We start from the raw sequence: 27,201 nt of genomic DNA, 5'->3' as shown, positions 1-27,201 counted from the left end.
TTCTGTGCATACAAAATAATACAAACTTTGCAGTGCCAAAGCTTATCAAAAAAGAATCCTTCAATGTGAAAATTAAAAAATATATGAAAAATGTGTTAGACCATAAAAAGTCTGTAAACAGATGTATTAAACCATAAAAAGTTCATATGTTAATCTCTGAGTTCCAAAGAAGCATCTGTTCTTCAATTGATAAGTGTTCTAACATTCTAATATAAGATGTAAAATCACAAACTGCTTACCAGATTTGTAGGATCTCATATGATAGAGATCAAAAGCGCTTGTGCATCAGCCTGCCGGCAAGCTCACGATCCACCTGTGATGTTCTTACAAGAAGGAATAATCCACCCGCTGCAGACGGACCATCAGAAGGGAAAACTCACTCCAGAGATCGCTTTCAGATTTAAAGGAATCTAAAAAGTAGTAGGCTCCAAAAAAAGATTTTTTTGAAAAGGATAACACGGGCTTTACATCCATAAAAATCATGATCTCCGTTCCCAGTTGATGCCTTCTATGGGGAAACGCGTCGGGAGGAGCATAACTTGTGACGTCATCACGCTGAACAGCCAGCTGGCTTGAACCGCGGCGGTTTCAACTTGTCTTTTTTCTGCTGTGCTTTTATGGTTGTAAAGCCCGCGTTATCCTGTTATTTGATTTAATATGTTATTTGTTTGGGTACAGCATTGCATGACTGCGCAATTACCAGTAAAAGCGACGCAGTGCCAAATTGTAAAAAGTGCTCTGGTCAGGAAGGGGGTAAAACCTTCTGGGGCTGAAGTGGTTAATAATTATAACACAATGCGTAAAGTACATTTGGTAGAGAAACCTTATACTAGAACCCCCTAACGGGGCTTTAAAGCAGCCAATGAAATACAGTATTAATAGTTGAGAAAATTCAATTTTATTGGTACAAAAAATATATAGGTAGTGTGTTAAAAGATCACAAAAGATAGATACTGACTATTCGAGTCAAGGCATGATCTGAATGTGACATACCGTTACATAAAACAAAGCATACAATTAAGCCAAGTGCTAGGCACAATGCATTGAATGGCGACCAAGATTATCTTAAATGTTATATACTTGAAAAGGTAGTAACAGACATTGCCTGTAATACAATACATGTATGTGGAACAACAGAAGTTGTATACGTGAATCCTGCGTTTCGACCCTTCCTGGGTCCTCTTCAGAGGATGGTTGTCCACTATGAAAAAGTCAACATGTGTCAAAAATAGCATCAAATACAACAGTACCAAACTTATGTATATGCACCATCTACTAAAGTTGCCTAGATCATATAGTTACCTAATACAGGAATTATGACGTTTCCACGTGCAGTTTAAACATTGTAGGTTATTGTATTTTGGGTGGTGCAGTTTCTCTTTAGTTCCCCCGTCTCCCCCGTGTCGGACAAGCCCCCAGGAGAGCGGGTAGTGGGCCAAGTGTGTCTTGTGAGGGATCACATCTATCAGCCCCCCATATATGGGAGGGGGAAGAAGAGGAGGGGAGGGCAACGAACAACCCGAAATGCACCTGAGTGGGTATGCGTTAATGCTGGAAGTAGAAAAATATTGAATGTTAAATACTGAGAGAGCGGGGGGTCACTTGGTTAATCCACACAGATTGGGAAATTTCCCAGCTATGAAAATTACTAGAGATGTTGAATACTGAGTACATGGGTGTACCGAGGGCATTACTAAGGAGATAAGAGGAAGAGGAGGAAAAGATGTGAGGAAGAAGATAGGGAAGAGGGAAAGACAGAAAGGAGGAATGAAAAAGAAAGTGAGAAGAAGTGAAAAAAGAGAAGTAGCCCAAAGCAGTGTATGTGGAGATAAAGCAAGTGGGGAATAGTAAATGCCCTACTGCTGATCAATCCCCATGTACCATAGAGAGTATATACAAAGAATAATAAGGTAGGGGTGCCGACACACCACCAATGGGTGGGCAAAGTGAAATGAGGGGGGAATGAGGGTAAGGGAGAATAGGATGGATTGGAGTGATGGACATAATAGGAAAGGGAGAAAAAGGAGAAGGAGAAACAAGGGGCGGGGAAGGGTGGGAAAGGGAAGATGACCAAGGGAAAACCGAAGGAGGGGAACGGAAAAATGGGGAGGGGGGGGGGAAGGGAGGGAAAAAAGAAAAGGGGGGAAAAGACGGGAAAGGATGGGAAGGTGCTACGGGAAAGAGGGAAAGAAAGGAAGGGGGAAAAAAAAAAAGGAAGAAGGGGGAGGGGGGAGAGACAGAAAAGAGAGGAAAGGGAAGAAAAAATAGTGAAATATGGGATGGGGAGTGATGGGAGGAAGGGTGAACAGGAAAGGTGAGAAGTGTGGATGGAGTGATGAGCAGAGTGTGGAACAGAGAGAAGATGGGAAAGTGAAAGGAGGGGGGGAAAGTGCGGGTGAAGTGAAAAACGGGGTGTGGGACATGGAGGGACGGGGGGAAAAAAGGGGGGAACGTGGGGGGTTTGAGTGAGAAAAAGCCCATATAATCAAACGTGCACAAAACAATCATCAAATGAAGGTGACAAACAGTGTGAAAATGCGAGGGAGGTGTCGGAACTGATTACCTAATTCACCTGAACTGAGTAGAAGGACTGAAATATTCTGGATAATGAAAAATTAATGTGTAAATGAATCTGACAAGGTCAGCAATAGTTAAAAAAAGACCAAGTCATTAGAGAGATGTCACATTCGTTCCATATGTGCTTACCAGTATGAGCTATCAGTCTGTGTGGCCTGTCTCCAGTTGGAAAAGGATCCAATAAATGTCCCCTGGCGATTCCCATATTTATAGGGAGTGCCGATTGGCTAACTCCCTTCAGGTGTCCGTGTGCCCTGAATCCTTCCTCCTCCCCCTCCATCGGGGGAAGCGAGCAGCACCACTGTGCACCCTAGTGTGATCCCCCCGGCGTTCCGGAAAGGAAGACACCTTCGGGCATCCCCGTCGCTTCCGCCGCAACTGCACAGGCGCCGCTACGTCACGCGCACGCGCCCAATCGGGTTTGTAAGATGGTATTTTCTTCTTTTTCAATCTCTGTCGAGTAATTTAGGGTATAGTTTTCCATGTTGTCTACTCTAATTTCAAGTTCAGACATGTGTTGGCCTAGTTCCCTAATCTCTTGAGTGAGACTAGTGGTAATATGGTCTGAGATACGTTTTCATGATTTTTAGAGCATCTTTTCAATCTGTTTTAACGTGGCTGGGGGAGCCATTTCATCTTAAAGAAGTATCTTCAAGATTCTCCAAGTCAAAATCATTATTTCTTGAGAGGACCGGTGATTGTGTGTTTGCCTTTAAGGCTTTAGCAGCCCTGTGTGACGTTCTTGAGGGGCCATTTTGACCGTCTGAGGCGGTGCTGATTTGCGGGTTTTCGGCTTCATGAAGGGCCTGTTCATTCCTGGGAATAGAGCCCCAAGATGGCTATTTATTATGGACACAGACTGGGGAGGAATACTTGCGGGTAAGCACCGTATACCCGTCGTTATCCAGCCGTTCTGTCCTTCAGGTAACAGAGCTTTAGGTAGGCACATCCATACCACTCAGCTGAATGCATGCGCCCCCCACATAGTGGCTTTTTTTGTCCTCTATGCAATCTAAAGAAAGTATTAGTGAAAAAAAGGTAAAAAATAAATTTACACTCAAGAACTTAAACCCATCCTGACCCCCCCCCCCCCCCAAAAAAAAAATTGGACCCTGTCCACACCTCCGTCTGAAAATGTTTCTTGCACTACACATGCTGCCTATCGTCATGCATTCCAAACTGAGGGCAATATTTCCAGAGCCAATATTCAAGGTTAACGCTAAAGTGATGACCTGTATGGAACTTTAAAACATCGCCTATGGAAAATACAGGTTACTGAAGTTCGTCATTGTTTTGCAGGCGCACACAATTTAAAAGCTTGACATGTTGGGTATCTATGTACTCAGTGCTACTTCGTCTTTAATATTTAACCAAAAATTAGGTCATATATTGCATTTGTGTGCCCTAAAATGAATTTTATTGTATTTTTTACGAAATAATGATAATCTGTTGGAACACAATTTAATTCTCCAGATTGTTTCAAAAACATAATGTTTATTGGGTTTAAGTAAGCGAACAAAACAAAGCCAAAGTTTAAGCCTAGCATTTTAGGAGGCCCTATAGTGTAGAATTTATTTTATTTCTTTTTGCTTCTTTTTAATATCTGTAGCTTTGGAAGAAGACATCTTTAGCTATCTTTTAATTGGTGCACGACGCAGTTGACCCTTCTGGGCTAGCCTTCCATTGCCACAGTAAAGGAGAAGTTCACCTTTCATGTTACGAATGGACCCAGAATTAAATTTTATATTTTTTTATTTTTAGCATTACCAAAGAATTAAGTGTATTGATGTTGTTTGACTTATGACCCTCTGTGACATTTTACCTAAATGAAAACCAAACCGCCTTGATGGATGATGCTTTTAATATTTTCTCGTTGCCAGGATTAAAAACAATGTAAGTACCTCTGAAGATGAGAGAATGCTAGAACCATCACCAGGTTTGACAAGGAGTAGATTGCAGAGACCAAAGCCGAACCTGGGTCGATCAGTTACACGTCCAGCCTTATTCACTCCACAGAAGTGTGATGTTCATGAAGAAAGGAAAACCACAAGTGACAGTTTTGATTCTTCGTCCATAGAAAAAGTAAGGATCAGATCCAAAACCTGCCTTTGCGACTGCTTGAAATTTTTTTTTCTTATTTCAATAAATATTTATTAGTTTTAGGGTATAGACAAGGGAAAAAAATACAGTATTGTTTACATATTGTAAGAAAGATGATTTTTTTTTTTTTTCTTGTCATATTATCTTAATAGTACAGTGCAGGCTTGGATATTCATAGACCCTGGGTAATGCAGTTAGGCAGCCTTGAAGGAAGTAATCCTGATCATCTCATGGGTGTAAAAGCACTGTTCAGCAATCTCTGTACAAAATTCTAGGAGTGGACAATTGTAAGGAGGATTTGCTCAACCAGGACCTTGGGGAATAGTCACTCCATCTGGACATCTTAAATCTGCTATTTCAAAAATAGGGAACCCTAAATGTGTACATCCTGGTTTCCAAGTTCAACAACAAGTTGCCCCTATTTGTGGCCAGGACCAAGGATCCTCTAGAACTGGCAGCTGATTTTCTGGTAATCCCATGGTCTAAGTACCGGTTAATATATTCCTTACTTCCAGTCCAGATTCTTCCTTGACTGCTCTGCAAAATAGGGAAAGAGGAAAACCGTGATTCTCAGTGCACCAAACTGGTTCAGAAAAACCTGGTACACAGGCATACTCCAGCACTTAGCAGACGACCCCTGGCCTTTCCCAAATAGGCTGGACTTTGTCACAAGGCCCCTTGTACCATCCCATTTCTCAGTCACTGGCCTTAAGGCGGGGGTCCACCTATCTATCGTTTTTGTTTTTTTTTTGGAGTTCAATCACAAACTTTTCTTCTCATGATTATCTACTCACATGTTCTGTGTAATAAGTCCGCCTGTGTCCGATTTCGTTGTAAAGAATAACTTATAAAATTCACTGAAGGCGGTTTCCATCTTCATTGTGGGCATTTGAAGCCCACAAGCATGTATTTCCTGGATGAGGTGAATGCTGTGCTCCCAGCATTCACCAAGATGTTGTGATGACGCTGTTGCACAATGCATGCTGGGAAGCCTGAGACTAGCTCCCAGGGGACTGTGGGAGGTCTGGGAGAGGCTAGAAACACGCCTACTCCCATGGGAGGAAAACCAGGAAGTGTTAAGAAGATTAGAAAAAAAAAAAAGGTAATTACGGCGATTTAAATTTTTTTACACAGCATGTCAGCATCTAGGCAAGGAAGAGAATGCATGGAGATAATGTTCAAAATTTGGGTGGAACCCCGCTTTAACAGCAAAGCTGTTGAAGGACAGGGGCATATACTATGTAACTCAAGGCCAGAAAAGCCACTTCAAGAAATATCTACTACCACACTTGGAGATCCTTTTTCACCTGATGTGAACATGTGTTCAACCCCAGAGACTACACAGTACCTGATATTGTGGTTTTTCTGCAATAGAGACTTTAACAAAACCTGTCTCTAAGTATTGTTAAGGGACAGGTTTCGGCCTTGTCCATTCTATTCCAAAAGCCCTTAGCATCTCTCTCTGGGGAAAAACTTTTTTCAAGGTGCCTAACAGATCAGACCCCTTATACAGCACCAGGTAAAGCTGTAGCAGCTCTTGGGATCTCAATCTGGTGCTTTCTGTTCTGCAGAACCCACCCTTTGAACCCATTAGGGAACTCCTTTAGGACCTGCAAAGTAGCTTTCGTGGTGACTATCACTATCAGATAGGAGTGTTTGTTTAAGCTAGCGGCCCATCTCTTGTAAGGATCCTTTTCTATTTCTTCACAGGGACAACATAATCTTGCGTCTAAAACCCTTGTTTTTCTGTAATGCTGGGTGCTACACACAAGCCATATGTGTGTACAGCTGCCTGCCCGACAGAAGGCAGTCTAATGAAAGGCTTTTGTTGAAGGGGCATGCTGAAAAAACAGCATCTAGCGGGGTGGGGGGCAGTACCCTTGTCAGAATACAAAGGCACAGCATAGTAGATCGATGTACCAACATTGCTTGTGTTGGTATAGTGATCTGTCAATTTTTGTTTCGTTCAGTCTGCTGGGTTGAACAAAAAAAACTAGCAGTGTGTACCCAGCTTAAAATGGTATTATCTTTCCACCTTCACGAAGACTCATCCTACCTTCCTTGTGCACTGCTCCCAAACATCCCAAGAAAATTGCTATCCATTGGATGCAGTCAAGGCTGTCAGTCTGAGAGCATCAGCCTCTATATGAAAACAGACTCTTTGTCCTGCCAACAGGGTCCGTAAAGGACACTCTTCCTCCAAATCTACTATCGTCAGGGTGATTGGACAACTCATTGTCAGAACCTATGCTCAAAAAGGTGTGATACCTCCTGTACCTTTACATGAAATCAGGCGCATGTTGTTCAACTTTGAAGGCCACCAGGTGGATGTCCAAGCCTTTGCAGATGCAGCTTTTGGTCACAGGGTTGTTTTAGTGACACTCGGGTTAATTTACTATAACTGGAGAGTGCAAAATCTGGTGCTGTTGTGCATGGTAGCCAATCAGCTTCTTACTTCAGCTTGTTCAATAAGGCTTTGACAGAAAAACCTGGAAGCTGATTGTTTTTTCTGCAGAGCTGCACCAGATTTTGCACTCTCCAGTTTTAGTAAATCAGCCCCTCAGAGTTGGGTCTTTGACCCCTTGTCCTGTTTTTGTTGTTGCCCACCCTTCTGATTTATTGCTTGTGGACGTCCCAAAGTCTATGAATACAGGCTACCCTCACTTAACGACCAGGTTCTCTTCCAACGACCAGGTTGTTAAATGAGGAGCCACAAGTAATCAATATTTTAGCATTCTTAACTGCTGTACTGTATTGTGAAAAAAAGCTCTAAAACACAAAACTCCAGCTCAATAACATTGTTTTAATTTGCATAAGTACAGAACACAAACGAAAATACTGTACTGTACAATACAATGATGTATAGCGGGTCGTTAGGGTGGAGAGAGCTGGTCATAAGTCTGAGTGGTCGTTAAACGAGGAGTATCTGTATTCTGCTTGTATCTTGTTTCATTTAAGATAAAAGGATTATCTCATTAAAAGAAACTTAAAAAATGTAATTGGTTATTGTAGCCCTTTGAAGCCCCTTTGGACAAACTATTCAAACTATAACATTAATTATAAGAGATGCATCGATATTTTGGCCGCTGAAAATTCTCGGCTAAAAATAGGGTTATTGGTGTTTTGCCAAAAATGGCTACAGTGCTTGTACCACAATTTTGCAGTGATTTACCACAATTTTCATAGGTCATGCGATTCAAAAACACAACACGGATGCATTTTCAGTGCGTTTTTGACGTTTTTTCAGTGCATTTCAGTAGGGAGGTGCGTTACACCGCAATGGAAGCGCAACAGACTAGTGTAAAGACATGCATAGAATTTAAAGGGATGCATTTTTCTTAAGCTTTTCTTGTGTTTTGTTTTTTATTAACGCCAAAGCGCTTTAAACTTTTAACCACTTAACTAATATTATACAATCTATCCACTTCAAGACCGCAATACGTATATACTGTATACTTTGCAGCTTTGAAGTAGTACCAGGGCTATGGCTGAAGCCATCAGCCATATCCGTGGCATTTTTTTTTTTTTTTTTTTAGCCAGTGGCTGGTTTTCTCATGAAAGCTTTCCAAGTGGCTCATGAGCCGATGGAACGCTTTCAGAAGCAGTGGGAGGAAAACGTCCTCACCGCAGCTTGCTGGTGTTTCTCTGGCTTATCGTTTTTACCAGAGTACTTGAGAAATGATCCAACGGTGGGGCCGGCTGGTCACAGAGGCGATAAAAGACCAGACCTCTATGGCCTTGGAGGACCGGAGTGTCATCACTTCCAGTCCAGGGTGAAAGTAAACAATTTTTTTTTTTTTTTTTTTAAAGCAAACGATCATTTTTTTTTTTTTTTTTTTTTTGATCTTTTGCTTTTAAAGGTAAAGGAGAGATGTGGGGTCTTTTTGACCCCACATCTCTCCATAAAAAGGACTGGTCATCCTTGTTTCTTTTACAATTTCTGTTTGCATTCCTTGTAATAGCAATAAAAGTGACCCAAAAAATTAAAGGGACAGTAAAAAAAATAAATAAGAAAAAAAAAAGAAAGCGCCCACATCCCTCCGTGTTCACGCGCAGAAGCAACGCATACAAAAGTCATGCATGCATATATAAATGGTGTTCGCAGCACACATTTGTGGCATTGCCATGAACGTTAGAACAAGAGCAATAATTCTAGCGCTAGACCTCCTCTGTAACTCTTAACAGGTAACCTACTACTACTAACATTTTTTGTAAATGTCACCTATGGAAATTTTTTATTACCGTAGTTTGCTGACATTCCATGAGCGCAATTTTAAAGCTTGACATGTTAGATATCGATTTACTTGGCGTAACATCATCTTTCATATTTTACGAAAAAATTGAGGTATATGATGTGTTTTTTTTCTAATAATTAAAGTGTATTTTTTCCAAACAAATTGCATTTGAAAACCACCTTGCAAATACAGTGTAACATAAAAAATTGCAACGATCACCATTTTATTCCCTAGGGTGTCTGCTAAAAAAATTTTATAATGTTTGGGGGTTATAAGTCATTTTCTAGCAAATACTGTTTTAAACTTGTAAACAAAAAGTGCCAGAAAAGGCTTGGTCTTTAAGTGGTCAAACATAAAAAAAAAAAAAAAATGTATGTATATATAATTATATACAGTATCTCACAAAAGTGAGTACACCCTTCACATTTTTGTAAGTATTTTATTAATCTTTTCATGTGACAACACTGAAGAAATTACACTTTGCTAAAATGTAAAGTAGTGAGTGTACAACTTGTATAACAGTGTAAATTTGCTGTCAAAATAACTCAGCCATTAATGTCTAAACCGCTAACAACAAAAGTGAGTACACCCCTAAGTGAAAATGTCCAAATTGGGCCCAAAGTGCCAATATTTTGTGTGGCCATCATTTTCCAGCACTGCCATAACCCTCTTGGGCATGGAGTTCATCAGAGCTTCACAGGTTGCCAGTGAAGTCCTCTTCTATTCCCCCATGATGACCTCACAGAGCTGTTGGGAGTTGGAGACTTTGCGCTCCTCCACCTTTCATTTGGGGATGTCCCACAGATGCTCAATAGGGTTTAGGTCTGGAGACATGCTTGGCCAGTCCATCACCTTTACCCTTAGCTTCTTTAGCAAGGCAGTGGTCATCTTGAAGGTGTGTTTGGGGTCGTTATCAAGTTGGAATATTGCCCTGTGGCCGCCTCCAAAGGGAGGGGGGTCATGCTCTGCTTCAGTATGTCACAGTACATGTTGGTATTCATGGTTCCTTCAATGAACGGTGGCTCCCCAGTGCTGGCAGAACTCGTGCAGCCCCATACCATGACACTCCCACCACCATGCTTGACTGTAGGCAAGACACACTTGTCTTTTTACTCCTCACCTGGTTGTCACCACACACGCTTGACACCATCTGAACCAAATAAGTTTATCTTGGTCTCACCAGACTATAGGACATGGTTCCAGTGCTCCATGTCCTTAGTCTGCTTGTCCTCAGCAAACTGTGTGCGGGCTTTCTTGTGCATCATCTTTAGAAGAGGCTTCCTTCTGGGATGACAGCCATGCAGACCAATTTGATGCAGTGTGCGGCATATGGTCTGAGCACTGACAGGCTGACCCCCCACCTCTTTAACCTCTGCAGCAATGCTGGCAGCACTCATATGTCTCTTTCTCAAAGACAACCTCTGGATATGACGCTGACCACGTGCACACCCAACTGCTTTGGTCGACCATGGCGAGGCCTGTTCTGAGTGGAACCTGTCCTGTTAAACTGCTGTATGGTCTTGGTCACCGTGCTGCAGCTGTTTCAGGGTCTGGGCAATCTTCTTATAGTCTAGGCCATCTTTATGTAGAGCGACAATTATTTTTTTCAGATCCTTAGAGAGTTCTTTGCCATGAGGTGCCATGTTGAACTTCCAGTGACCAGTATGAGAGAGTGAGAGCGATAACACCAAATTTAACACACCTCCACGTTCACCCCTGAGACCTTGTAACCCTAATGATTCACATGACATCGGGGAGGGAAAATGGCTAATTGGGCCCAATTTGGACATTTTCACTTGGGGGTGTACTCACTTTTGTTGCCAACGGTTTAGACATTAATGGCTGTGTGTTGAGTTATTTTGAGGGGACAGCAAATTTACGCTGTTATACAAGCTCACTCACTACTTTACATTGTAGCAAAGTGTAATTTCTTCAGTGTTGTCACATCATGAAAAGATAGAAAAAAATATTTACAAAAATGTGAGGGGTGTACTCATTTTTGTGAGATACTGTGTATGTATGTGTGTGTGTGTGTATATATATATATATATATATATATATATATATATATATGTAATCCTATTCAGACTTGGAATTGTATATATGTAGTTATACTTTCTCCATACTTGGGCATTTTGTCTTTGCTTGAGCTACCACCATTTCATAAACCAATTGTATGAGACATTTTATGTTCTTATGGAAAGTCTGCTTTTGATGTTTGAGGCAGCTATTCTGTAATATTTTGCAGAGCAATAACATTTTTAATTAAAAAATTAAGAACAGGACAGGAAATAAAGATTTGAACTTTTATAGGCAAACATTTCACCAGAATTAATGTGCTTTGAAACTAGTACTGGATGTACTATAGTACACCTTATGATGTATGTAATTTGTTTAGAAATAGAAAAATGAAAGATATTTAATTTTCATTTTTAAATTTTATTTATTTTTAATAAGACCCAGAAACAGAATGTGGACTTGTCTCGAGAATCTTGTCCAGCAGAAAGCTACGACCTCCAGCTTGGCACAGAAGTCCAGGGTGGTTCTGTGGAGGGGTCTGTGCAGTAAGTGGATAAAGACAGTAAATTGTCTGTTTGGTACTGGTATTTGTTTATATAATTGTGTATACTTACTGTGTGTTTGTGTATATGTATAATCTACCATAAAATGTTGACTGTCCGTACATTTGTTGTCCTATTAAAGCAAATTGCAAGTTCAGAATTTAACATAATATTCCTTGTCACTCAACAGTAGGACCTATCTATTAAGAATGTAACACAATATCTTGTTTTTCATATATTGTTTGTACGATATGTGCTTTGAAAATGCTGAACTGTATTTAGTGATTTCTATAGTTAATACTCAAAAGTGGCTTACTGTTTAACCGCTGACGGACCGCCCGTCGTCGTTATACGTCGGTACTTTGAAGAGGGATATCAGTGTTATGACAGCAGGTAGCTGCCATAACCCTCTATCACCTTCTTCAGCAGGCAGTCTGCTCTCAGATAAAAATGGTCTCTGCGGTGGATCACTGTTATCTGCGGCGGGAGAGGGGCCCGCCGCGCTCCGTGCCCTCCTCCGCTTACCGGAGCTGTCGGTAGCGGCGGAATCGATCAAGTCCTGTCACGTCTGTGGTATGGAGATGAGTGAGGGGAAGATGGGCCCTCACCTGCCTCCATACCACTGCAGGGCGGAAGCGACGTCAAAACAACTTAAAGAGACTTATTTTTTTTTATCTTTATTTTTTTAAATGACATTTCTTTTTTTTTAATTTTTTTTATTGCATTTTAGTGTAAATATGAGATCTGAGGTCTTTTTGACCCCAGATCTCATATTTAAGAGGTCCTGTCATGCTTTTTTTCTATTACAAGGGATGTGTGCATTCCTTGGAAAAGGAATAAAAGTGACACATTTTTCTTTCTTTTTTTTTTTTTTTTTTTAAAGAACAGTGTAAAAATAAAAGGTAAAATAAATAATAAAATAAATTTTTTACACGCACCCCGTCTAGCTGAACTCGCGTGCAGAAGCGAACGCATACGTGAGCAGTGCCCGCATATGAAAACAGTGTTCAAACCACACATGTGAGGTATCGCCGCGATCGTTAGAGCGAGAGCAATAATTTTAGCCCTATACCTCCTCTGTAACTCAAAACATGCAACCTGTAGAATTTTTTAAACGTCGCCTATGGAGATTTTTATGGGTAAAAGTTTGTCGCCATTCCACGAGCGGGCGCAATTTTGAAGCGTGACATGTTGGGTATCAATTTACTCGGCGTAACATTATCTTTCACAATATAAAACAAAATTGGCTAACTTTATTGTTGTCTTCATTTATAATTCACAAAAATATATTTTTTCCAATAAAGTGCGCTTGTAAGACGGCTGCGCGGTGTGACAGAAAGTATTGCAACGACCGTCATTTTGTTCTCTAGGGTGTTAGAAAAAAATATATAATGTTTAGGAATTTTAAGTAATGTCCTAGCAAAAAAAAAATGTTTTTCACTTCACACCAAATCTCAGAAAGAGGCTCGGTCCTTAAAGTGGTTGTAAATCCATTTTGAAAAAAAATAACACCTGCAAGACAAAGGCATAATGAGCTAGTATGCATAGCATACTAACTTACTATGTAATACTCACCTGAGATCGAAGCCCTCGCTGCAGTGCACCGGCCGGTGACATTACTCCCGGGGGTTACTTGGGGGTATTGTGGCTCCGGCGCTGTGATTGGCCGGAGCCGCGATGACGTCACTCCCGCGCATGCGCGCGGGAGCCGCCGGTAATGGCACATACGTGCCGTTGCTTCAGTGCGCATGTGCTGATGACGTCGGCACATGCAAATACAGGGGATATCTCCTAAACCGTGCAGGTTTAGGAGATATCCTGGGTAGCTACAGGTAAGCCTTATTATGGGCTTAACTGTAGCAAAAAGTGGTCTGTAAGGGTTTACAACCACTTTAAGTGGTTAAAACTGCATACGCCAAACTGGCAGACTTGCACAGAAGTGATGACAGAATGGAACACATTTGGGGCCTCTGAAAAGCCCTGAACTGGTGACCAGAGAGTAGACCACTTTTGAAACATGTCAGACAGCAAAATGACGCGACAGGGATTCCCTGGATTCAGTCCTGTGCTTTGGTATGCTGGCAAAATAATACTGTGGTATAAGTTTTTGTTTTTTTTCTACACAGAACAAAACCTCAGCATGGCACTTGACATGTGGGGTACAAACAGTGGCATATTTGCATCAAACTTTCAGTAAGGAACACTTCAAGGTTATGAATATTATCTGTAGGGGAATGGACACTTAACTAAAAATCAGACCCGTGAGGGTTGTTCTTGGAGGTTGCACAATCTTCTCATTTTTAGTCTTGGGTTAGTCTTGGGTTTTACCTTGAAGACAGATTACTGATCAGACAAGGCATTCCGTCCTACCGGCCCTGGAGGCTTTTGCTTGGTTTGGCTCCAAGCAGCATCACACCGGACTCCTAGTCCCGGCGTTTCACTGTTAAAAAATACTTTCTGTAAGCCCCTTCTGCCCTTGGTGTCATGCTGAGTCACCAAATACACTGTTATTATGTTGCCCTAAGACACTTTTTTTTTTTTTTTGCTTTTGCTTTTTAGAGTGTCGAGATCACCATTTTATATTTGGGACATACTTGCATAAAGTACACCAAAATGCAAAATAATACAGAGACCATTCCAGAAATGGCTTACTCTGAATATTGCAAAGCTGTCATTTTGCAAGCTCATGCAAAATAAAAATGGAAAACTGTTTCTTTTATTATAATTTGAGTGAAGGCATTATTGAAAAAAGCGCATCAAAAATAATCAGAAATGCGTTTTATAAACAGGCCCTAGATTCTTGCCTATTTTCACTTTCGTGTAAACGTTTTGTTGTTCCTCTAACTAGTTTGCATTAACTAAAATATCTCTCAGATCAGTCTACCAGTATTCCATCTCATTTTAAAAATTCTCTTGTATAGGATTGAACAATCCTCATGTACTGGAGAGCAAGTTAAAGAACCTTCCGTAAAACCTCTTCGAAACAGATTTCAGAAACCAAAGCCCAACCTGGGACGAGCTTCTGTGAGGAAAGAGTCAGGAGCATTTACTTCAGAACAGGTAGGTGACAAAGGTTGATATGCTTCCTGAATATTTTACTCCTGGCCTTGTTCAGTACGGAGCAGTTTTTATTACTTCAAATGCTAATTCTTATATTGAACCTGTAACTCTCACTTTACCTTCCACATATGTATAGCCATGTGCAACTTCAGACCTTCTGGTGGTGGGGAGGGTGGGAAAGCGGAGTACAGCACATCTGTTGAAAGAAAAAAAAAAAAAAAAGACAGTACATCTGTTGAGTAAAATGTGCAATGTTTAGGTACATTTAAACTACGGTTAGTTGCCTGTGAAAACCAGTTAGAATCCATTCTGCTGAAGGGCAGACAGTAATAAAAAAAAGTTGCGTTTTGACCTTTGGGCAATGTTAAGCTTATTTTGCGCATTGCTTGCTTCCTGCCTTTTATAGAAAGAAGTCAGCTTTGATTCTACCAGCAAAAGACCAGAACCTCTTGCAAAAGAGGGATCAAGTTTAGTCTTCACTAATGATGCTGCAAGGTAAGTTGGCTAATACCTAAAATACTGGATTTAGCTTGGTTATTTGATCATTCTTTTGTTTGTTGAAAAGTGTTCAGAAATTCGGCCCCCTCCTCCTTCCCTTGCTGCTGGGCCAGTAAGAGAGTTCATCACTCTTTGTGCATGCGCAGTAGGGATACGACCGTGAAGCCGTAGGGCTCCACTGCGGGGTTCCCTTACCGGCAGTGGCAGGCGGCAGCACTGACAGCCGATGGAAACATTGACTGCGGTGCAGAGATCGCTGGATTCCAGAACAGGTAAGTGTCCCGTATATTAAAAGTCAGCAGCTACAGTATGTGTAGCTGCTGACTTTTAATTTTTGGAGGGGGAGGCTGAAACAACGCTTTAAAGCGGATCTTAAGTCATTTATTTAACTTTCCATCTATTAAATCGTCTGCCCTGGTCATTTAAACTTTGGATAGTAAAACATTTTTTTCTGCCAGTAAATACCTTATATATACCTTACCACTTCCTGTTTCTTGTCTGGTAAAAAAAAAGCCTAGCTTACAGCATCATGCACAGCTCTCTCTCACTCTTGTGAGAGTTTGCCAGGAAGGGAAGGGGATTAGTCATAAGAGGGCCAATGAGAGCTGCAGAGCTGGAGGTGTGCCTCTGTAAATCCAGGAAGTGAACAAGCAGCAGCTTCTGCTGCGCACAGTTAAAATGGAGGCAGCCAGACTTGGTGGAGGGAGATTTCTGCAGCATATTTGGCAAATACAGAATCACAGTATATATAAAATAATATGCAAAGTGGTTGGAGGGAAGCTTCAAAATGGCAAAGATGTTTTTATTACAAATTATGTGAGCAGACTGCAGTTCCTCTTTAAGAACATATTAAACAAAGGTATTATACAGTGCATTCCAATGGGTAATAAATATAAAAGCGCTAAGATTAAACCTGGGTGGCTAAACTATAACGTAAAAATGCATACAAAGAGAAAGAAAAGGCCTTCAAAAAATATAAGCCCTTTATCCTCTGCTTTAAAAGTGTGTAATAATTTTTTATCTGTTAAATATAGTGGTAATAGAGCAGAATCCACACAACATACAACTATTAAACCAGCACTGCTGAGACGAAGCAGGCTTGTAAGACCAGTGCCAAGCTATGGAAAGCCATCTAATAAGGGCCCGAGTGCACTGCAAAACAAGACAGTCGATGAAGAGGAGACTTCTACAGTAAGTACACATAGTTGCTCCTGTACTATTTTGCTACTTGTTTTACATGGCATGTTTAACCTATTGTAAAGTGGTCAGTTGCGCTTATATTAACCTCATATTCCCTTTAAAATAGTGAAAGGTAAAAATATATACTTCTACAAATACCTCCAAATAATCTATATCTACAAATTCATACAAAATATAATATAATTCAATCTAATCCACCATTAAACAAATACTGTGCTCATAAAAAATGCATAAGTGATAAAACTCACAAAAATGTGTATATGCTCTTAAAATATATCTGTTGTTTATAATAAAATTATATCTGGTTCAATACATAGTTTGCTACTATGAAACTTCCCAAAAATAAATAAGTGCAAAATGTGCAGAAAGTATACACAATTATCTTCCTTTTTCTAAATAATCCTTCATGTGAAGTGTAGGCAATTCATCAAGTGTTAATAGAACTACTCAGTGTTAATTATATTGTGACATTATTGAAACATAAAATAAAAATAAATATAAAAGTAGTGTCAAACAAGTGTGTTACTTTTACTTTTTCACTTCTTCTTTACTCCTAATTGCTCCTCCACTCAGATTCCGGACATGTAAAAAGAGAAATTAAATATCCATTGCGCAGAGGTTAAACATAAATTGGATACTATCTATCAGATAGAGTTGTTCCACTCACATACTCTCCTAGAAGGGATCGCTTGTATTGATCAGCTGCAAACCGGAGCTGAGCGGCAAGGTGTTTCATTCACCGCCGCTACTATCTCACACACTGCAGATGCTGGGGACTAAACAGGCTCCTCCTACATGTTACGTCACTGCCACGTGACTTTTTCAAGGGCAACCCAGTGTGAAAGCACTCAGGCTTTCACATTGAGATTGCAGATGAGGCTTCTTTCAGGCGCTTTACAGTCGCTTTTTTTAACGCTAAAGCGCCTGAAAAACTCCCCAGTGTGAAAGGGATCTCAGTGTGAAAGCACTCGGGCTCTCACATTAGGATTGCAGGTGAGGCTTCTTTCAGGCGCTTTTTTAATGCTAAAGCGCCAGAAAAACGCCCCAGTATGAAAGGGGTCTTAAAGAGGAATAAACTCCCCTTTCCGGTGCTGGCATGTTCACCCAGTGTTCTTCTAGGTTCAGGCATTTCTTGATTGGACAGGCCAGGGTAACATAACTCCCACTTATGTATATGGGAGTTCATCCATTCCGTCACTGAGGTGTGCTGTGAATGTGCACTGAGCTGCACATGCACAGCTCAGTTATTCTAGAGGCAATTGCGAACATGCAGGTATGTTTGTTTTATTGCAGGAGAGACAAAGATCCTGCCTTCAAGCTATTTTTTTTTAGTTTTGTTTCGGCAGGAGATGGAATGGAATTACAGATTAAACGGAAATGGAATCCTATATCATTCTACCTAAGACACTGGCACTTAACTTTTTTTTTATAACTATTTTATTGTGTAAGGATACAGATTTGGAGGCGTCGTCCAACAAGAGAAAAGCTTCTGAGTGTTTTCCTGATGTGTCCCCGAAGAGAAGCTGTATTGCTGACGCCTCTCAAAATTCATCAGAATCTGCATTAGATCAAGTCCCCTCAACCAGTGCCCTTCCAGATGGTAGTCAATCTAATGATATGCTGGAAGACAATAAGCAACAACATTCAAGGTAAATCCAATAGACGTTTTGCATCAAAAGTAAATTTTTTTGTGTAATGCAGAAACTGTGATGAGGGTGAAGCATCTCAAAATAAACTCAAACATACAGTATGTTGAATACACCAGAAAGCTTGCTACATATGCCTATTCACTTTAACCGCTTCCGGACCGCCCCATGTACATTTGTTGCAGCAGGGCGGCCTGGGTGCGCAAAATCACGTACCTGTACATGATTTCGTGCACGCTGTTTAGGGGGTGTGCCCATGCCAGTCAGCAGGTCCGGCGGCCGTAATGGCCGCCGCAAGACCTGCCGATCGTTCACAGGAGAGACGGATCAGCGGTGTGCCGATGTAAACAAAGCACACCCCTGATCTATCAGTGAGGAAAAGTGAGAGATTGTATTTCCGCTGAAAGTCCCTAAATATATCCCGTAGTTTGTAGACGCTATAACTTTTGCGCAAACCAATCAATATATGCTTATTGGGATTTTTTTTTAACAAAAATATGTAGCACAATACATATTGGCCTAAATTTATGAAGAAATAGAATTTCTTACATTTTTCTTTTGGATATGTATTATAGCAGAAAGTAAAAAATATTGTTTATTTTTTTTTTTTCAAAATTGTCAGTGTTTTTTATGTTTAAAATAAAAACCGCAGAGGTGATCAAATACCACCAAAAGAAAGCTCTATTTGTGGGAAAAAAAGGACACCCATTTTATTTGGGTATAGCGTTGCATGACCGAACAGTTGTCAGTTAAAGCGCCGCAGTGCCGTATCACAAAAAAGTGGCCTGGTCAGGAATGGTTAAAATCTTCCAGGGCTGAAGTGGTTAAGCAAGACCAAATCTAGCCAGTTATTTTGGCAGGATTTCATTATGTTATAAATGTGTCAAAAACTATGGAATATAGTGTTTATGCCATAATCTCAGTACAGCTTTACTGAAAGACTGAGGGGTTCTAGGAATAGGGGGCAGTTATTTTGGGCTGGCCTACAGTTTTTCTGTTTGCCAGTGTCCAGTTCTTTTCTAGGTGGCAGTATAAAGAATTCCTGTGTTCCTCAATTGCCTCAAAGAAAACTATTTTACAGTGTGAAGTGTAGAACCCACCTTTTTTGCTTTTCAGACCTACATAAAAGTTAGGAGGTGTTTTGTCCATTTCTTTATACAAAACCATTTAAAGCTGACATTTTGGGATGTCCTAATTAGGGATGAGCTCAGGTGTGTTTGGACATGAGCCTCAACCTGTCTGGGCTATCCCATCGGGAAGCTGGCAAAGCCGACTGCCAATCATAGGCAGTGGAGGCATTCCCCTCCCCATAGCCACATATTAACAATGAGCAAAATGTAAAAATAAAACAGATTTGTAGCCAGGTAAATGTAAACTATTGTTATTCAATTGCATTCTTATGTTGAGCCTTGAGACTAGGCTTATTTTACGTAGTTACAGATTCTTTTGAAATAAGACTTATTTTTCAAACCCCAATAGCTGAAGCCTGACATTTACACACAGAAGTTAGGCATTCTAGTGACTCATCCCTTATCAGAAGCGCAGTACAAAGTTTAATTCAGGTAAAGGGAGTTTCAAGTTGGAGAGTCACTGTTGTGCTGTCTTTTGGTAATGTGTAGTTCTTTGGGTTTCCTTTTGTCATGTATAACATATGCATAAAACAGCTACATAACGGTTCAAAAACGTATAAACAAAAAACTAAAATCAATTTGATCCAAAACTTTTAGAATTTGTCTTTAATGTTTTCAAACTTCTTCACAACTTTGTATGTACAAATAACTCTTTGCACTATTTTTAATGAGATTTGGCCGACTGCTGAAAAGGCCAGTATCCACAACACCTCCTGTTCTGACCAAACCATCTGAAAATGTAACTGAACGAACAGAGAAGAAGACATCTAGAAATATTAAATCTGTCAAAAGTACAGTGGTCAAGCCAACGTCCAGTAAAGGGAAGACAACTCTAGTGAAGATCAGGGCTATGAAGCAAGATGAAGATGAAGATGATGATGAATTAGAATATGAAGATGAGGATTATGATGTCGCTCCTGATAAGCTGAATCAGGCCCCAGTCTTTGTCCCCTTCAGCTTGAGATCACCAAAACCTATTCCTGCTGAGATTGAAGAGACTGTGGAAGAGGTATAGCCTTTATTTTTTATCTTTCGCAAGGGACTTTTGCTGCTTATATGTCTGTTTTATTTGGTATAGTAAGAGTCAATTTGAGGTATTTACTGAAATCCGTTAAACCATCAGCTTGTCCTTTTGGTCTAAAGAACAATTTTAACATTGTGTATGCTGCAAAAGTCTGATTTTGTAAGCCAACAAAATAATATTTGATTTAATTATTTTATTCTATTATGCTTCTGCAGCCTTAGGTGGCCATTTTTCTGGTTAGAAAATGTTCACGTTCCTCCTTGCTATTGGGGAACTGTATAGACACATGGAATGGTGCATTTATCAATTTCAATTATGAAAAGATGACAGAGGGTTGAAACTGCATCCAGCAGCAGTATTTCGAAAACGCTGCTGGAATAATTTTCTAGTTGTGGTGCATCTGTAAACTACACGAGATGAGGATCCCTGTAATAATGTCTGCAGACTGTGTATAGGACTGGAAACCTAGGAGAAATGGATATAATGGGCATAACAATGTAGATTGCTGGCCAAAATGAAGGTGGCTTATTACTGACCTTTTCTTCAGCATCACATTTTCTGAAAGGTGGAGACATCTGTTTTTTTTTCTTTAACACTCCTTTTACTGAACTTGATGATAATTCTTTCTATATTATATAGATATATATGTTTTATATATACATATATATGTTTTTTGTACAGTTTGAAATACCAGTGGAAGATTTGGGTGTTCCAATCAGCACTGCTCAAAACCTAAGATCTCCATGTCTAACGCTACGGGATGTGTCCCAAAACGTAAGTGTTGTGGGTTTTTTTACTTTGTATCTTGAAATCTTCAGATACCAGAACCATTCAGGACCCAGATTAGCCGCACCTATTCAGACGGACACTTCACTAACTGAATGTACTTATTCAGATGTTTCTGATTTATATTATAATGACTGTTTCCTCTTTATATGTAACCATTTTTATATCAAATTACTATTGCAATGAACTACATTTTAACATGCAGCCTGCTAAATTATGAAGTTCCTCTTTAAATATATTTTACTTATGTGCCCTGTGTTCTTTTTTTTAATAGGTCCCAGTGTCTCAGGCAGACCCTGGTAATAAAGGTAAAATCAAATGATAGCTTTTCATTTTAAAGAAATATCTTTTTACCACACACTAAAAAACAACTCTGATTAAATGTGATAAAAGGGAGGAGCTCAGGGGTGGATGTGACTTTCATCCTTATTAAATTTATACAGAGTTATTTTGGAGTGCAATAAGAATGTTTTGTTTTTTTTCATGGGATTGGACTGGTTGGTGATGACAGACTTGCAATCAAAGCAGAGACCTGGAGTTGGAGCATATGGTTTTGTGAACTGAAAATGCTTATCTTTATTGTACAGTACAGGACACAGGCTGGATATTCATAGACCTTCGGTTATAGGCTTCTAACTTTTTAGATGATTGGACAGTGGCAAAAGCTTTGTTTGGCATGCCCCCTAGGTATGCTCCTAGAACCCCATCCCACCATGTGAGTTTTTTCTCTCTTATGGAGAAGTTTTTTTATGCTTAATAATTAGTATTTTTTATTTTATTTTTGATTCTTTAGTTTACTGTTCACTGCCGTCTACTATGACTGTAGAAGCAGTGCATCTGAATTGGTGTAACTTTGGTATTACCTTGTGAACTATACCCTAACCCTATGCTATATTGCTTTAATGGTGCTTTGGGCACTGGATCCTGCTTTGGAGCTCACCTTGACACGGAGTGTGAGTGTAGTTGGCTGCAGAGTGCTATATAGGTTCAGGGTCATGGTCCATTCCTATGGTTCCCATAAGGACCCATAAAGGGGCCAGCGATGTGGAAAAGTCAGACAGGTTTGTCATTTTTATCAGACCATCATTCAGTACTGTAGCTTTATAGAAAGTATGTGAATCTATAAATCCATTACTTGCACTACGCTTAATTAAGTGCCCCCTGATTGTTACTGTTTCTACATAAAACTCAGGAAGACAGGAGTTTGTTAGAGTTTATTAATTGGGTTTTTAAAAAATGTCAATCTTGGTGGTAAAGATTCCACCATTCAGAGCTTGATCTCAGGTGGATGACTAGATGTTGTATCACACCACTGGTCGAACTATTACCACCACTCACACCTAGAGCCCTTATAAAGTACTCAGGCACTTCCTTCCACCCTTTTGCCATGATGACTTTGCCACAGGGTGGTCAAAACTTGGGTTGCTGTGTATCCTTCTATGGACAGGTTTATCCCATTTCCGCAATATACTTAATGAGTGATGGAAACCAGACACAAGGGAACCACTGCAAAGACTCACTCTGCTGAAGCATTGGAAAACACTCAGACCGCTAAGGGGGACAATGTTTCCCCTGCACTGGACCCTATATTATTACCAGTCCCTGCTGCTGATTCTAGCCCTGTCTCAGGCACACAACAACCGGCCTATCTGACTAATGCAGGTTACTCTGCAGCTATGTCAGACCTTCTCGAACAACTATCTGCCTTAACGGGCTGTTACAGCCATCACTGTCCAGAGTTCAAAAGAACCAGGCTGCTTCATCCGCACCTTCTCTGTCTGCCAATAGTGGTGGATCTATTTGCTCTAAAAGTGGTATAGAAACAGAGGAGAATGAAGAGGACCCAAAGATAGAGCTAGAAGAGGCAGCAGAAGATTTCTTACCACTAGGTTTCTATACACCTGACACTATGCTTCAGGCAATATGCTTGTCAATGTAGACATGCTCTCTTCTGCTGTATGCAAAAGCCTTGTCATGGTTGCACTTGATTCTCCAACGTCTCACCATACCCCTCTAGGTGTAAGAGTTTAAAAAGACATTCCCCATTCATGAGCAAATACAATTGGAAATTTATGACAGTTGGGGACTCTGAAAAAGTTTACTCCTCTGGGAATCATTGCCAAGCTATATCCACTTTAAAGAAAAAATTAAATAAAAATTAGACTGCTCCTTTAGTGTACCCAGCACTTTCAGTCTTAAATTACATCTTACTATCCCTAAAGAAGTTGTTCTTTTATTTAAGGATTCTGCAGACAGAAAATGTGAGACTTTAAAGGCCTTCTTTACTCTTGCAGGCTCAGCCCTGTAACCAGCTATTGCTGTGATTTCTGTTTGTCATTTATACTCTGTATCTTGCATTCTGGCCTTCTTACATTTGGGACGTGACCAGAATTTGGCTTTAAGTACTCAGAAGGGACAGGTTTTGACCATATGTATCCTATTCCATAAACCTTTGGCTTTACTTCACCTTGTTAGAATCTTTTTTCAAGGTGTCTCATGGATCATATCATGTCTGTCATATGTTTTTAGTTAGTGGCTCTCTCTTTTAAGGAGGCGTTCTTGATTCTTCACAAGAATAAAGTGGTCCTGCATCCAAGACCCTCTTTTCTACCTGTCAGCCTTTCACTTCAATGAGGGCATTGTTCTTCCTTCTTTATGCCCTGCTCAACCCCCCCCCCCCCCCCCCCAAAAAAAAAATGCTCTTCATTGTCTTTGTCTGGACATGGTTAGACAAAGATAGGTCCCCTATCTAGAAAACTGACTCTCTTGTATTGCAAACAGGGTCTCATAAAGGCCACCCTGCCTCTAAGTCTACTATTGCTAGATGGATTAGACAACTCATTGCAAGGGCTTATGCACTAAAAGATGAGCTTCCTTCTGCACTTTTTATGTCCTCATTCCACCTGATGGTTTGGGGTTTCCTGGGCTTTCTGACCTCAAGCATCTGTTGCCCAAGCTGCTATCTGGTCTCCAGTTCATACATTCTCCAAGTTTTATCAGGTGGAATTCCAGGCCTCTGCAGATGTAGCCTTGTGCTACAAGGCTCTTTCAGCTGCACTATTGGGTTAGGTCTTTGTCCCTTGTTCGTTTGATTTGTTGAGCCTGTTAGCACTGTTATTTTTGTCATGTTGTTGCCTGCCCCTGTTTTTCTTTGCTTGGGGATGTCCAAAGGTCAATGAATATCAGGCCCTTGTACTTCACAATTAAAATAAAAACCTTTACATACCCGTAAATTCCATATCATATCATTCAACATTTTTAGCAAAGAATGTGTAAAAAAAAAAAAATAAATAAATCAAGGAAAATGTAGACACATTGTGACACCATTACATATCGTGGCTCCCCATAACCAATGTTTTTAGAGTGAAATCCTTGGTTATCTATACATTTAGATTTATGGAATATAACATCTTGCTTAATGATCTTTTGGGGCTTTCCCTGTTCACAGGTCACTGTGATGGGAGTACTGAAGCGGCCATGACATTGATATCAATGGGAAATTCTGTCTTTCAGTCTAAATTGGGTATGTAAATGCTGATTGAATGTTTGACAACCGAGCTTATGTCTGGGCAAAAAAGAGCTTCTTTTTCTGGTGTATTGTGTTTAGTGATAGAGGAGGTTAGAAATGTATAGAATGAGTGAAAGGGCTTGTGTAATGTGTTCAGCATAGTCTGCTGTAGACTTTGGGTCCGAAAGCTGGTATGGACTGATTAAAAACTCTTAAATTGATAGCAGGGCAGGTTATGAAACCAGCAAAGATTGGTTGGTTGAGCTTAATAGAGCTGTGATCTATTGGCAAACAAAGTTAAAGCAGAGCTCCACCCAAAAAGGGAAGCTCTGATGGTTCGAGGAAAGCATTTTAACCCTGTGCTAATGAATGTTCTGAGTGCATTCACTGTGAGCAGTTCAGTGCCCTGTGTGGGATAAAAGCCCAGCAATGTAATAAGCAATGTGTAAAAAACAAAAAACAAAAAAAAAAAACAGAACCACGCTAATTAACCATATTACAAATCTATAAAAATGTCAGTCCATATTGATTGGATTGATTGAATAAGCAACGTGGTTGAGAAGTACCCAAGTAACTGCCCAAATGTTTTTGGTTTTTTTTGTCCATCCTACTTCAAAAGAGCAAACTCCTTTATACTGCTGCATCAAGATAAACACTCTTTCTCATATAGCACAGGATACAGAGGCATTAATATCTATAACTACTTGGGTTATGCTGCCACCTTCAGGTGAATGCACACTGTCCAAAAAAGGCAAGAATCACAGCCCAGTTAAGCCTCAGTCTTGTGGATGCGCATCTCTCTCTGAAGTGGTCCCCTCACTCATGTAGGTGGAGGGAAGTCCATTAACTTTTGTAGCCACTTAAACTCAAGAACGCTCACGTGAATAGGTCTGTAGCGTAGTGTCCAGAGGCTACAAACTGGAGTTACGCTGCTTCGCCTTCATGCTTTATGCATTCAAGGGTATCGTTAAAATCCACAAAAAAGAGCAGTTTTCTTTGCATCCCTGAAAGGTCTGCTGTCAAGGGGTCATTGTACCTGTACCCGAAGAGAAGAGGTCTAATTGCTTCTTTTCGAACCTTCACAGTTCTCAAACCACACAGATGCGTGACCTGTTTCGGACCTCAAGTGTCAACAAATACCTGAAAGTAAAAAAGAACTGCCTATTTCGCCTGGAGTGAAGTCTTTAAAGGGGGTGTAAACCCTCCTCTTCTTTTTTTTTTTTTTTTTTTTTTTTTTTTTTTAATCACAAACATGTCATACTTACCTCCACACAGTTCGTTATGCACAGAGTGGCCTCGATCCTCGACTTCTGTTGTTCCCTGGCAGCGCTGGTAGCTTCTCCCCGCATCGAGTGTCCAAGTTGGTGAAGGCTCTCCTAAAGTGGACACCCGTGCGGGCACGCTCCCGAGTCCTGCATCTGTATACATTCACACAGAATGCATAACTCAGCCCCGCCCCCCGGTGTCCGCCTCATTGGATTTCATTGACAGCATCGGGAGCCAATGGCTGCGCTGCTATTAAGCTAGCCAATCAAGATCCAAGACAACGGGCAGAGAGGAAGAGCGCGTCCCTGCCGAGGGAACGAACTGGCTCAGGTGAGTGAAACGGGGGCTATGGGTCTGGTCAGTGTCAGAAGTTTTTTCACCTTAATGCATAGGATGCATTAAGGTGAAAAAACATGAGGGTTTACAACCCCTTTAAGTTTCATTACTGACCTCGTATGGTATGGGACTCATTTTTGCCTTTCTCCATTCTGGTGTGGAGATTTCTGTGGCATCAAGTACCATCTAGAGGACAGGTATGGACCTTGGCTGTTCTGTTTCAAGGGCCTATCATGAGTCCTTCCTTGGTTAAAGTTTGTGCAAGGTTTTATATGAGGAGTTGTTCCATCTGTGAGGCCCCTCTTCAGTTGTTCAAGTTTGTAAGGCTGCTATCTGGTTTTCTTTACACATTTACCAAGTTCTACCAGCTAGATGTTTGACTCTGTGGTTGCCAGTTTTGGGCAGAAAGTCTTGAAGGTGGCTTTGTAGTGGGGTTACCTGTAACTCTTCTGTTTTTGGAGTTTGGGCATGTTCCAGCCTTTTTTGGCCAGTGTCCATTTACCTGAAGGTGGCCTCATAGCCTAAGTACTTATGAATATAAACTTCTCTGCGTGCCATGTACTCCAAGGTAAACAAAAAAACTAATTTTGATCCCAAACACAAGGTTTTTTTTCTGCATTTTTTTGCCCTCGTTGTTGCCCTTGATTCTCCTAACATCCATTTTGTATGTCTCTAATTGGTGACTGATCCTCCCCTCTTAATACTGATCTCATTTATGGACATTTGTGTCATTTTAAAACCACAGCATTTCCTGTCTTTTTTTATTTATTTTATTTCTGCTGGCTTTTGTATAATGAACATGTAGCACCCCCTAGCTGTGTTGCTAGAATGCTAGAGTTTTTGTGTTGGTAAATTTTCAGGCTTGGCTGGTAGCCAAGCCTGGTGTTTTTGTTCTGGGTCAGGTTTTGAGTGATTCAGGTATGCTCAATGACTCGTCAGCAGCTTCTCTGGTGTCTCCCCCTGCTATCTGGAGACCGGGAGAAGATTCCAGAAGCGGTTGGGAGGGGTCTAGGAGGAGCAAGCTGGAGTGCTCTGGGGGCCCTGGCCAATCTCCAACAGAAGGGTTGGCAGGGGGCAGGCCCCTCAAATACTCTGGGTCAGCCCAGCAGGAGCAGGGTGGAAGATGGAGATGGAGTGGTAGGCTGTTGGGGCCTTTGAGAGTATCTCCCCAGTCTGGGGGAGGGGGGGTGAACTCAGACCTGGGCTCCGGTGCGGAAGGGACCCCTCTTCTTGATACACAAGAGGGATCCTGGCCAGGAGGCACAGGAGCAAGG

General features: G+C 40.8%; 1 protein-coding gene across 3 annotated transcripts in view; it reads left to right on the top strand.

Annotated features, from left to right (window-relative positions):
- BDP1 (BDP1 general transcription factor IIIB subunit) overlaps window positions 1–27,201 on the top strand; it is a 147,498-nt gene that overhangs the window by 85,203 nt on the left and 35,094 nt on the right. For 2 of the 3 annotated variants that reach the window (XM_073624398.1, XM_073624397.1), the window contains exons 26-35: window positions 4,458–4,659; window positions 11,370–11,476; window positions 14,395–14,533; window positions 14,940–15,028; window positions 16,066–16,222; window positions 17,681–17,880; window positions 19,680–20,016; window positions 20,713–20,805; window positions 21,092–21,125; window positions 24,266–24,340. In XM_073624398.1, the coding sequence (XP_073480499.1) occupies window positions 4,458–4,659; window positions 11,370–11,476; window positions 14,395–14,533; window positions 14,940–15,028; window positions 16,066–16,222; window positions 17,681–17,880; window positions 19,680–20,016; window positions 20,713–20,805; window positions 21,092–21,125; window positions 24,266–24,340 (1,433 nt within the window). The remainder of the gene's footprint in view (window positions 1–4,457; window positions 4,660–11,369; window positions 11,477–14,394; window positions 14,534–14,939; window positions 15,029–16,065; window positions 16,223–17,680; window positions 17,881–19,679; window positions 20,017–20,712; window positions 20,806–21,091; window positions 21,126–24,265; window positions 24,341–27,201) is intronic. The other variant, XM_073624399.1, reaches the window with a different exon arrangement.

This window comes from Aquarana catesbeiana, linkage group LG01, assembly GCF_042186555.1.
Source record: "Aquarana catesbeiana isolate 2022-GZ linkage group LG01, ASM4218655v1, whole genome shotgun sequence".
Classification (NCBI taxonomy): Eukaryota; Metazoa; Chordata; class Amphibia; order Anura; family Ranidae; genus Aquarana; species Aquarana catesbeiana.
The sequence above is the reverse complement of the archived record's forward strand: the minus strand, read 5'-3'. Positions and strand labels throughout refer to the sequence as shown.